Here is a 12,058-nt window from a genome sequence, read left to right on the forward strand (position 1 = left end):
GTCAAATATGATTCGGCAATCAGAGAATCAACACTATAGAATCTCATTCACTGTAGCCGAAAATGAAATTATATTTTTTGTGGGTTACTCAGGTTGTATTGGTCCACTTCGTTTTATGGTATACAACTGATTATAAACGTTGAACCGGAAGCGGAAGACAGTTCTTTGACTTCCGCTCTCTGGGCTGAATCGGCCATTTTGTGTGGTTTTCAAGGCCCGGCGTTACATAAAGATAAGAATGGTGAGTTGGTTTTGGTATAAAGAATGGAATAAATACAATTTAAGAATATGTAACAGACATTGCCTGAGTAGAGCGAAGATGATATCATTGCTGTTAAATATAAAACCTTCATAATTAATTTTCTCAAATGATACAAGTAATGTTAATGTATGACAACAAAAAATTCAAAAATCCCGTATGGCTTTAATTCTGTTATTTTTGGATAGAGCTGTCCAACAGCTTTACAATGACACCAAAATGAGCTTGAAAGGCCCAATATTAATGGAGTTATGCCAAATTAATTGTCGCTAATTAACACTCTTTTTGTCTGAAGAACAAAGAAGGACAAGTGAGGTAGCGTGTGCCAACCGAAAAAGGGACGTAACTCTTTTTTCTTAATTGGCTGTCACAAATATGGCGCTATTTTTTCGCGAAAAGCTAGCCTTGCATTACGGCCTCGTGTTGGTTACCTGCAATCGATACCGGTTCCATTCAACCGAAAACAGTTAGTTAAGAGGTCAAGGTTGCTCCGCATGCAAAATTTATCACTCGTAGCAAGGTAAGAATATTTTTTTTCTCCGATTGAAAAGTTTGAAATTTTGTAACTTTTTTCGTGGAAGATGCAGAGCGAAAAAAAACCTGCTCAAATATGGATTAAATATCCCTTTATAAGATCCATCTTCATTTATTTCCATAAGTGGACGTGAACATTGGTAAAATTCAATTTTTCTCCATGTGACCGAAATTCTGTCGGCCATATTGTAATGGCGGGGGCGTGTCAAATGTACCGTTAGACACCCGTTAGCTACACACGTGCTAATAATGAGTGATCATAGGAAGAATTTTAACCTTCTAAGACTTTGCAGTTGATTTTTTTACGAAAACAAACATAGCTCAGAATTGTATGGTATAATAAAGCCCAATAAAAAAAAAGAAATAAAGAGTACTTTTCTATATTTTTATTTTTAGGTTTTTTTTTTTAATTATTGAGAAATGGATTTTTACTAGTAGTTCTGAAGAGACATTACCCCCAACCGAAGAACTAGTAGAAGACACATTGGAATGTGGACAGAAGCTAAGCGATGAGAGTACTAGCAAAGAGTCAGAGGTGTGCACGGTAATTCAAAAATGTAATTTGTAAATTAAAAAGTATGTTGGGCTTTTTTGGGGATCAGCAAATATTATCAAATTTAAGAAGCTACCTTTGTATATTTAAATAAGTTTGAAATAGCTTTAATATTGTTTTATTTTTTGTATATTTCAGACTTCCTCCGAAATTGATTCCCCAAGTTTACCCAAATATAGATGTTACTCTTTTCATTACCGGTAGTACTGTTAACTTGACTTTATGATTGACAACTTAAATACCTGTAGTTAACTTTTTCATCTTGTTTGTCTCAATATTTTTATTATTTAACATACGGTATATTAGATTATTAATATTAACTCATGTATTATTAACTCATGTATCATGTATTCCAGCCTGTTTTCCTTCATTTTATCAGTATTGTTTAATCATATTTACAAAACTTTTTCAGTATATGCAGAATATTTTGTAGATATTTAGCTGAATTGTTGTGTTTTTTTATATTTTTATACTGAAAACTTCAATTCTGGAGTTTTGTTAGTTATGATTCAGTGCATTTATTTTGATAATTTTATTTTTTGATATTTCATACTCATAGCTGTCCACGAGAACATGGATATTTCATAGCTGTCCACGAGAACATGGATATTTCATAGCTGTCCATGAGAACATGTTTCCAGTTTCCATTTAATCATCAAAAAACAATTTCCACTATTTTTAATGATTTTTTTTTATAGTTATTATTTTTATGTTTTTTCGGAACAAAATATGTCCGATTTGCTTTAAATTTTGTCAAAATAAAAGGTAAAAACAATATTTTTGTGGTTGATTTTAGTAAATGTGTGTCTCTAGAACATCTGTGTACAATTTGAGTCTGTTCCAAAGTCATTCAGTTAGTCAAAATATTATTTTTTCAATTTTGCCTGTTTTTGACGGATTTTGGGAAAACGCTGCTTACGTATGGGTATATAAAATTAGCTACAAAAAACAAAGTTATGAACTGATTGTCATAATTGAAAAAGATTAATGATTCTCAGGTGTTTTTCTAACTGTGTGCAAAATTTCAGGTCTGTAGCTCAAAAATTGAATTTTGGTTGGCACATGCTAAGTGAGGCCATCATGCGCAGTCGCTAGCGGTAAAATTTCTCTAACTTTCTTACATGGCGGTCACGGCGAAACTGGATCAAAAATTTTCCGCATTACATATTTTGGCTCCGCACCTACCAATTTCATTGAAAACTCGCAGAGTTAAAGTTTAATATACAGTGCACTCTGTCACATCCGACCTCTGATCACTCCGGCACTCTGTTACATCCGACACCATTTTCATGGGTATCACGTCATTTGATACTCACGTCATTTGGGACTCAACATAAACGACATTTGGGACTCAGTTGACGACGTTTGGGACTTGATTGGCGTCAATTGGGACTCAACACAAACGACATTTGGGACTCAATATAAACGACAGTTAGGACTATTTATTTATGAGATATACATGTATAGTAACAGCTGTCTTTCGTTTTATTTAGTTGATCGGCGTCTGTTGAGACTGCGATTAACACTGCTAGTTCTCCTTTGTTTTGTTTTATCTGCGAGTATAAAACTTCTCCTTTGTTTTGTTTTATCTGCGAGTATAAAACTTGACAATAATATATTGTTGAAAATTTGTGTATATTTAGTAATACTTCGTTGTTTTTCTTTTATCAAATAGTAAACAAGCTTGATTGACCGACTACTGCACCTGTTTTTTCGTGAAACGGTATAACTGCAATCAACACACGGATGCCATTCTCGATGATTGACAACTCACGTTTTTCCTCATCCACCAAAGAACCGTTAGGTTTCTTTGAACATACTGCAATAACATCGGGATTATCAGTTAATCAGCTTTAATTATCCCGCTTTGATCGTTGCCATTTCTTATATTTTCCACAAAAAAACTTTGCCTTGTACGCACTAATTTATCGATTGGTATTGCCATCTACGACAAGCATGTCAACATGCAGCTCACGGATTATCGTTAACAATTTCTAGGGGCTTGTAAAAAAGATTGCATGTCGTGTAAATATTTATTTTGTTTTTTTGTGTAGGTCATTTTCAAATAAATTCATCAGCATATTATTAGTTTTAAATAAATATATAACTTTTATGAGAATCGATGATTATCAAAGAACCGTAAGTGCAACTAATGTTTTATCGTTTGGTTGAGCCTTTTACTAACCACGTGTTTCATGTTAATAAATATTTTCTTTCGTGTTTTGAATTGGCCTATTTCTAATAAATTATCCCGATACGAGTCCCAAACGACGTATATACCCGAGTCCCAAATGTCGTGGTCATATTTTTTTTAGTCCCAAATGACGCGAGTCCCAAATGACGTCAGCCCCAAATGACATGTAATCTTTTCATGTCCCGATTTATTTCCTTATTACTTCAGCCAAAAAATCTCTGGGTAATTCGACCTCTGTACATTCCGGATTACGACATCAATCAGCCGTCCCGTCATACGATTTCCAATTGAATCGACACCGTATAATCCGGCCTTCAATCGGTAGGTGTTAAGCAAACACTTACCGATCAATTATCCTTGAGATTAAAACGGGATGGGTGTGAAGCCACAAAAGATTAACAAGCAATCACCAATCAATTATCTGTGAGATAATACTCAAGAATATACAAATTTTCCCCCGAATTCACAGTCGTAAAAATATTCCTAACACCTGTTGGAAACATTCGTTGCGCATGCCGATTGAACCTGAATAACCTATAAGTTTGGTCACCCTACGGATCTCTTCGAACCGTGTGACGACGACCTGGGGGTGCTCGATTCACAGTCCGGAACGTCCCGAATTAACAGAATTACAATTGAATGACGTGGAATTCAGTTCTGTCAGTCCCGACGACGGAGGTGGTGTGAGTAAAATTATGACGTAATTAAGAATGTGTTTGCGTGGACCATGCAGGGACCGGCACATGATGGGTGACCGATTTTCACCATTTTTTTTATGTATGATGGGTAACCCCTCCAAACCCCACTGCAACAATTTTAGATCAATCGAACCATTTTTAGAGCGTAGAAAAAAATTTGAAATTTTAAGACCGAAAAAAGCCAAAAAATCATCATTTTCAGGCCACTTTTCAATTATTTCGTACAACTAAACTACGGCGAGTAGATTAATGAAACTTTATAGTGTAGCAGATATGGTTAGTGAGTATACATTCTGAAAGTTTGATGAATTTTCATGGCGCGGTTTTTGGTATAGGGACTTATTGCTGCAAGGTACCAAAATAGCTCAATTTAGGTATGTCATTTTATTCTATCTATATCTCACCCACTGCGGGTTTAAGTATTTTTTGGGAATGCTGACAGAAAAGGCAATGATCTATAATATTAAGATCAAGAAAAAAATTGGGTGACACTCGACCCGTTAAGTAGTAAATAATTTCCATTTTTGTACAAAAATAATGATTTTCAACAAAAATGACAAAAAATAAACCGCTTTATTTACACACTGAAAAGTGTAACATGGCACCTGAAACCAAATTAAAGTGGTTTCCAGTTCCATTAAGAGCAAGTCATAATAAAAATAGAAATAAACAAATAAATATAAACGCAGATTATATACTTTCATCAAAAAATTCAAGTTTAAAAAATGTTCCATTATCAAAACTACAAATACTTATTACTATCTATCTATCTATCTATCCAATAAGTATCTAATCACGAAAACTGAGCTCACAATTACACTGTTAAAATTTATTTATCTATCTATCTATCCAATAAGTATCTTATCACGAAAACTGAGCTCACAATTACACCGTTAAAATTTTCAAACGATGAAGTTTGAAAAGCTTAATTTACTGTAAATGCCAAAAGTGTAGCTCTTGGTAAATACAATTAATCGCACTAGACTATTTGTCAACATTTTATTAATTCGGCAATATAACCTCATGATCTAGCAGAAGGATGATGAATTTTTCAACAGCAAATCGTAAAAACTAAATAGTGTACTAGTCATATACATCTGTCTATACCTGAAAAACGAATCAAGCGATATTTCAAAAAGACAAAAAACATATTGTATATGAGCGTAAGGTCACTATTTTAGCAAACTCCCTGCAGTGTTTAGTTTGATTAGACCTAATCCCACTCAACACTGTCGTAATGAAAGCAAATTTCTGTTCCAAATTGTGACTCGTCAATAGTTCGATTAACAACCAATACCTAACTGCGTAACAATATCATTCTGGTTTAAAAAGTTTCAAATATGTTAACATAACGTTACGTCATGATTCACGAAATTTATTACGCCCAATTAACCAGTGCATAGCAGAATATTGCAGAAAAACTAATTGCGTGACAAACGAGGTTATCAACATGGCTACAATGTAAACAATACTGTTTGGAACAATACTTTCACACCGTTTTTAATACCTTAAATCACTGTCCAAAGTTTTAGTGAAGACCCCAGATTAAATGAAAGACTTTACTATAGGAGCGATTTGATTGAACGGGAAGAATAGACACACTCCCCCAAAAACGTAAGTATCAGAAGTCAATCCAGCAATGGCCAGAGCAGCATTTCTCTGGTTATTGCTTCAGGAATATGCTATTATAGTTTCTTTCGGATAACTGGCTACTAAACCGCATTTTATTTGTGCAAAAGACAGGAAAATGAACAGCTGATTTCATCCGCCATCTTGGATGCTGGAGTGCAAATCTAACTTCGGCCTGACGAATAATAATAATAATAATATTAATATGTACATTTATATAGCGCATCTACTCCATGTACAGAAGCATGTCCACTGCGCATACAATTAAATTAATTTAATTAATCTTGATAAGTCTTGCTGTAAAACAAGAAAGGGTTTGAGATGATTTAATGATCTCTGGAAGATTGTTACGCAGTTTAGACGCTTTCACTGAGCACGATCCGTATCCAAATGATATTAATTTTCACCTTGAGCAACAAAACTGATGAATGTGTGTTGGGCCGGAGGTTACTCGATTGAACTTGTATGTGCATAAAGTTAGATAAGTATATTTGAGCTAAGCCATTCACTGTGAATGATTCACATACTGATACGTCAAAGACAGACTTTTGAAGATGATTGGCAGCCAATAGATTGATTTCAGAACAGGAGTAATATGAGAGTGTTTTGATGATCTGGTAAGAATTCGAGCTGCGGTATTTTCTACAAGTTGATTTTTTTTAATATTGGCACTAGATGTTTCTACTAACAAACGCTGTTACAGTGGTCAGTCCTTGGGAATACCAAAGAACATATAAGTGTAGCAGCTGCTTCCTGGCTAATAAAGTTCCTGGACCAAAGATAACAGTTTCGACAAATTTCACTAATGTGACTGTCCATGCTCAAATTGGACCCAAAGAGGACACCTAACCTCTTCACAGTGTCTCGTGGTAAAAATATTACATCTCGTACAACCACATCATTTGAACTTGTATTTTTCAGATGTGTATTTTGACCACTTAAAATACATTCTGATTTACTTAATTCAATTAAATTTAATTTCAACATATTTCTTGTCATCCTATCTTTAATGTCATGTGTACACAATTTGATGTCAGAATAGTTAGGGAATGAAACAGTTTTTGAAAGGGAATAACTTGCGATCAGCTGTGTATCATCTGCATAAGAATGTCATCCTAGAAACCATGATTATCGATTAGTTGTCCCAAATTCTTAGTACCGCTATACATTACAGAAAGGACAGGTCCAAGGACTGATCCTTGTGGAACTCCCGAATCATCTGTACCGGCCCTACACAGAGTTGCTGGATGGCGGTTGCATGGGGCATTATCAGGCCTAATAATCCAGGCAATGAATGATTTTATTGGAAAAATGATGTCAAAAATGGAAGTCAAGTTCGACCATCAAATTTAATATGAAAGAAATCCGTGCCAGTCATTTTCTCAAAACCAAATATTAGTATTAGTAGTCCTCAGCTTCCATTATTAATAGAATTGTCCTCAGCCCCGCAGTGGGTGAGATATAGCATCATGAAATTTATATGTTTTAGCATATAGGAAAAACTACGTCTCAAAATAAATTCCTCATAGCCTCAAATGGTTTTGGAAAAATTTAATAGTCATATATATTGAAGTAGTACACATTATCATTCATAAAAAAAATAATTAAAAAAAAAAAAATCAATAGACAATGTATGGGAAATATTTAAATTTAGGGATTTTTTTTTTTAAAAAATGAGGGTTTTTAACTCTAAAATGGCCATAGCTGGTTCTCCGTAACTACAAGGTTGGTGACCCTCATATTTCATGTGGGGTATACAGGCTACCCAATAACCAAATCTGCAAAGTTTGGTCAAAATCACCCGACACCGCTTGTGCCGTTTTTATAAAATTTTGCATGATTCTCTCGCGAACTCATTCTTAAACACGCCGAACAGGTTTCGACTGCATGGTTGGATGAAATATTTATATATCCAGTCGACTCATGCGTTGTAGCCCGAAGTACCCATTTTCACTCCATTGTCGTTCAATCGAGTACGCCCATTGTCAATGAACACGTTATAGCAAAGACAAGAGTGCGATCAACTGAAGACGGAGAAGAAGATAATTAACGACAGACTTGACCTATTCAAAATGCCTACGCATGTTAAATGAAATAAAAATCAATATAATAAAATTTTGAATGTACAGAAAGGTTTATCATTTTTAAAGGGAATAACATTCTGGTGATTCGAAGTTCTATTATAATAATACTTCCGGTTTTCGAAGTTACAATATTTCCGGTTTTGAGAAAACTGGGTATTCCGACACTCTGCGTAATCCGACATATTGTAACGATCCCGTACAATGTCGGATGTGACAGAGTGCACTGTATGTATTTTCTAATTTATATATTTTTAAACCTATGCTATTCTGGTATCCGTCCCAAAAATCGTGTTGTTTTCAACTTTCATTTTCATGTTTCGATTTCTCTGCACATGGAGCAGCTAGAGTAAAAATTTGAAAAGAAGGTGAAAAGCTAGCCTTTTATTTATGAAAATAACCTCATTTGAAGCCGCAGTTTCGTACCAATCAACAATACTACGAGCAAGAAAAGCCGATACGCAAATCACACTGGCGTATCTGAAGCGTGACTCGCAACAACGAAATTACGTCAGCGGTTCACTGCTTCACTGGCGTACCTAGTTAAAGCTACAATTTCATATTTTTAAGTTATATTTTTATTAAAATAAAGCCCTAAAATAGATGGTATCCATAAACAGTCCTACCTTGTTAAAGAATAATCCTATTAATCCTATAATTCACTATTGCCAGCTGAGAAATTGGCAAAAATATCATTTTCAGCTTCAAATTCAAACGTTTGAACATAGCTATTCCATGGAGGTAATAGGAAAACAAGGGAGGTAATTGTGTTATTATTTCCTGTGTCAATGATTTTTAAGGATGGGAAATAATGCCCATGATCGTATTATAGTGAGTTGATATCCTATTGAGCAAAAGACATCGAAACAAATGTTTTGACTTTCTTAGAAAATTTGAAATTCTCGCTTTAAATAATCTTGTTTTTCTAAATTGATTTTAATTTAGATCTAAATTGTATGATTAATTTTGTTTAAAAAAAACCCCCATAAAATTGCGATAATTATTCTTGTTGACGTCAGAAATATGTGACGTCATTGATAAAACGCGTCAATAAAAATATTTTTATGAGACGCGTAATCTCGCTTTCGCGAGATTTGGTAAGTTGGCATGACAGTTTTAGTTACGCTCCTGTGTTACTGGAAAAGAGCTTTGCTCAAGCACGCTTCAGAACTTCGCTCTATAATATTCTCATAAATAAAAAAAAGTTACGGTCTGGGTCAAGTTAAAGTGTTGTCGTCGTGTATAAACATGGCCCCTTTTTTAAAACTTGTTCTTTGTCCATCTATTAGGGGTTTCAGGTCAAAGTTTTCTAATGATGTTGTAACTTTTATATATTACAGGAAACTAATAATGTTATAACTTTTATATTTTACAGGAAATTGATGATGTTGTAACTTTTATATATTACATGAAACTAATGATGTTATAACTTTTATATATTACAGGAAACTAATGATGTTATAACTTTTATATATTACAGGAAACTAATGGTGTTATAACTTTTATATATTACAGGAAACTAATGATGTTATAACTTATATGTATTACAGGAAACTAATGCTGTTATAACTTTTATATATATTACAGGAAACTAATGATGTTATAACATTTCATCAATGTGTTGTATGCAATGGGATCTTTCAACAACTTGATGATTTGGAACAACACAATAAAATACATGTTAAAGAAGAGAAAACTGAAGGTGTAGATGAATATTGTCATGTTAAAGAAGAGAAAACTGATGATGTAGATGGATATTGTCATGTTAAAGAAGAAAAAACTGAAGATATTGAAACATGCTATCAGTGTAATTTGTGTGATGAAGAATTTAAATCGGATATTGATTTAGAGAAACATTGTGAATTACATGTTAAAGAAGAGAAAACTGATGATGGAGCTAAATACTGCCGTGTTACAGAAGAGAAAACAGATGATGTAGATGAATATTGTTACGTTAAAGAAGAGAAAACTGAAGATGACAGTGTTGAAAACGGTTTAGAAGCAGATGAGTTGGTTTCATTTAACGAAAGCCAGTCATTTAAGAAACACATAAGAACTCATATAGGGGGAAAACCTTATAAATGTGATGTTTGTAATAAATCATTTCCACGGAGTAGTAATCTAGTGACGCATATGAGAACTCATACAAGGGGAAAACCTTACCAATGTAATGTTTGTGGTAAATCGTTTAGTGTGAATTGTAATTTAAAGAGACACATGAGAATTCATACGGGAGAAAAGCTTTTTAAATCTTATAAATGTGATGTTTGTAGTAAATCATTTTCACAGACTGGTCATCTACAACAACACATGAGAATTCATACTGGTGACAAGCCTTATAAATGTGATGTTTGTGGTAAATCATTTACTAATATTGGTAATCTAGAGAGGCATATGAGAATTCATACTGGGGGGAAACCTTTTAAATGTAATGTTTGTAGTAAATCATTTGCTCATAATGGTAATTTACAGAGACACAGGAGAGTTCATACAGGTGCAAAACCTTATAAATGTGATGTTTGTAGTAAATCATTTGGCGAAAATCATCATTTACAAGCACACATTACCACCCATAGTGGAGAAAAGCCTTTTTGGTGTGATGTTTGTGGTAAATCATTTGCACATGGTGGAAGCCTACAGTTACACATGAGAATTCATACCGGTGAAAAACCTTATAACTGTGATGTTTGTGGTAGATCATTTGCTTATAGTAGTAATCTACAGAAACACATTAGAACCCATACTGGGAAAAAACCTTGTAAATGTGATGTTTGTGGTAAATCATTCGCTGATAGAAGTAATCTACAGAGACACATGAAAACCCATACTTAAGACAAACCTTATAAATCTTATAAATGTGATGTTTGTAATAAATCATTTGGTCAAACTCATCATTTACAGGTACACATAAGAACTCATACTCAGGCCTGGAAATAAAGGTTTTAGATGTACCCGACAAAATGTCAGACACTAATGAAAGATCACCTGACATTTTAAACTGGTAAATCATTTTATAAAAATAGTTGTTTACATGGTAATCTGTACTGGAGAAAAATTTTATAAATGTGATGTTTGTGATAAATCATCTCATCAAAATCTGCAATACATAAAAACTTACACTTGTGAAAAACTTTATTAATGTGTTTTTTGGGGCTTGTGTTACAGATTGAATTATATATCTAAATAAAAAATTTATGGAATGTCTTGTAGAAAATTGTTGATCTTCCCCTTTGAAATGAAATTGGATCCTATAATAAACTGCCTGGCCCAATCATGTTCAGGGATGGCCTAATCTTCTGATGGTATGGTAATAAATACAAATCATTTAATCATTTAAAATATCCAAAGCTTCCAAACTGTGGTAGTTGGCGGGCATAGCTCCAAACCAAGTGCCGTGAAGTATGGGGTACCACAAGACTCGGTCTTAGGTCCCCTGCTATTCATGACCTATACATCATCCTTTGGTTCTATCATACGCCACAATAGCCAGAAGTACTAGCTGTATGCTGATGACACTCAGCTTTACATAGGCTTCGAGCATTCCAATGAACAAGACAAGATTGGTAAACTGGAATAGTAAGAAAATAAAAATGATGTAATCATTGAAAATATCCAAAGCAATGCATGGGTTGTGGATGGCCGAATGGGTAGCACGTGCGCGCTGTATCATAAGGTTGGTCATTGAGTCAACTGGCGTGGTTTCAAATCCCCGGTTGTACGTGACAAGGAGTAGGGTCGCCTGTCCAACCTCGTGGGTTTTCTCTGAGTCCTCCGGTTTCCTCCCACTGCTAAAGACCCCAACGCGCAAGGAAATTATTGAAATAAAATTGTACCATGTTAGTCCCAAAATGACCTAGTTTGTGTCGTGGACATTAAACCCCATTTCTGTCTCTCTCCTCTCATGAACCCAATGCTATCAACTAATGGATCTATAAGTCTCAGCTTATCAATAGGGTTCGTCCTCTCATGATCCCAATGATTCAGACCCAAAGTATGTCAAAAGCTATATCCTGTATCATGTTCGCAAGGTTTTAGGGAACAGGGCATAACTCCAGAACAGAAGACCCACTGCTGTCTATTATTCAGACAAATCTTGTACAATCTGGATGA

General features: G+C 34.4%; 1 protein-coding gene and 1 long non-coding RNA gene across 2 annotated transcripts; both read left to right on the forward strand.

Moving 5' to 3' along the window:
• The first annotated feature begins 180 nt into the window (after positions 1-180).
• LOC126817779 (zinc finger protein OZF) lies at positions 181-11,135 on the forward strand. Its single transcript, XM_056100396.1, has 2 exons — positions 181-241; positions 9,536-11,135. The coding sequence occupies exons 1-2, from the start codon at positions 239-241 to the stop codon at positions 10,778-10,780; spliced, it is 1,248 nt and encodes a 415-aa protein (XP_055956371.1). The 5' UTR covers positions 181-238; the 3' UTR covers positions 10,781-11,135.
• Positions 250-2,284, forward strand: LOC130012491 (uncharacterized). The gene is made up of 3 exons (XR_008787928.1): positions 250-1,328; positions 1,485-1,546; positions 1,906-2,284. It is a non-coding gene; the product is annotated as an uncharacterized LOC130012491 (long non-coding RNA).
• Positions 11,136-12,058: the final 923 nt, after the last annotated feature.

This window comes from Patella vulgata, chromosome 1 (genome assembly GCF_932274485.2).
Source record: "Patella vulgata chromosome 1, xgPatVulg1.2, whole genome shotgun sequence".
Classification (NCBI taxonomy): domain Eukaryota; kingdom Metazoa; phylum Mollusca; class Gastropoda; family Patellidae; genus Patella; species Patella vulgata.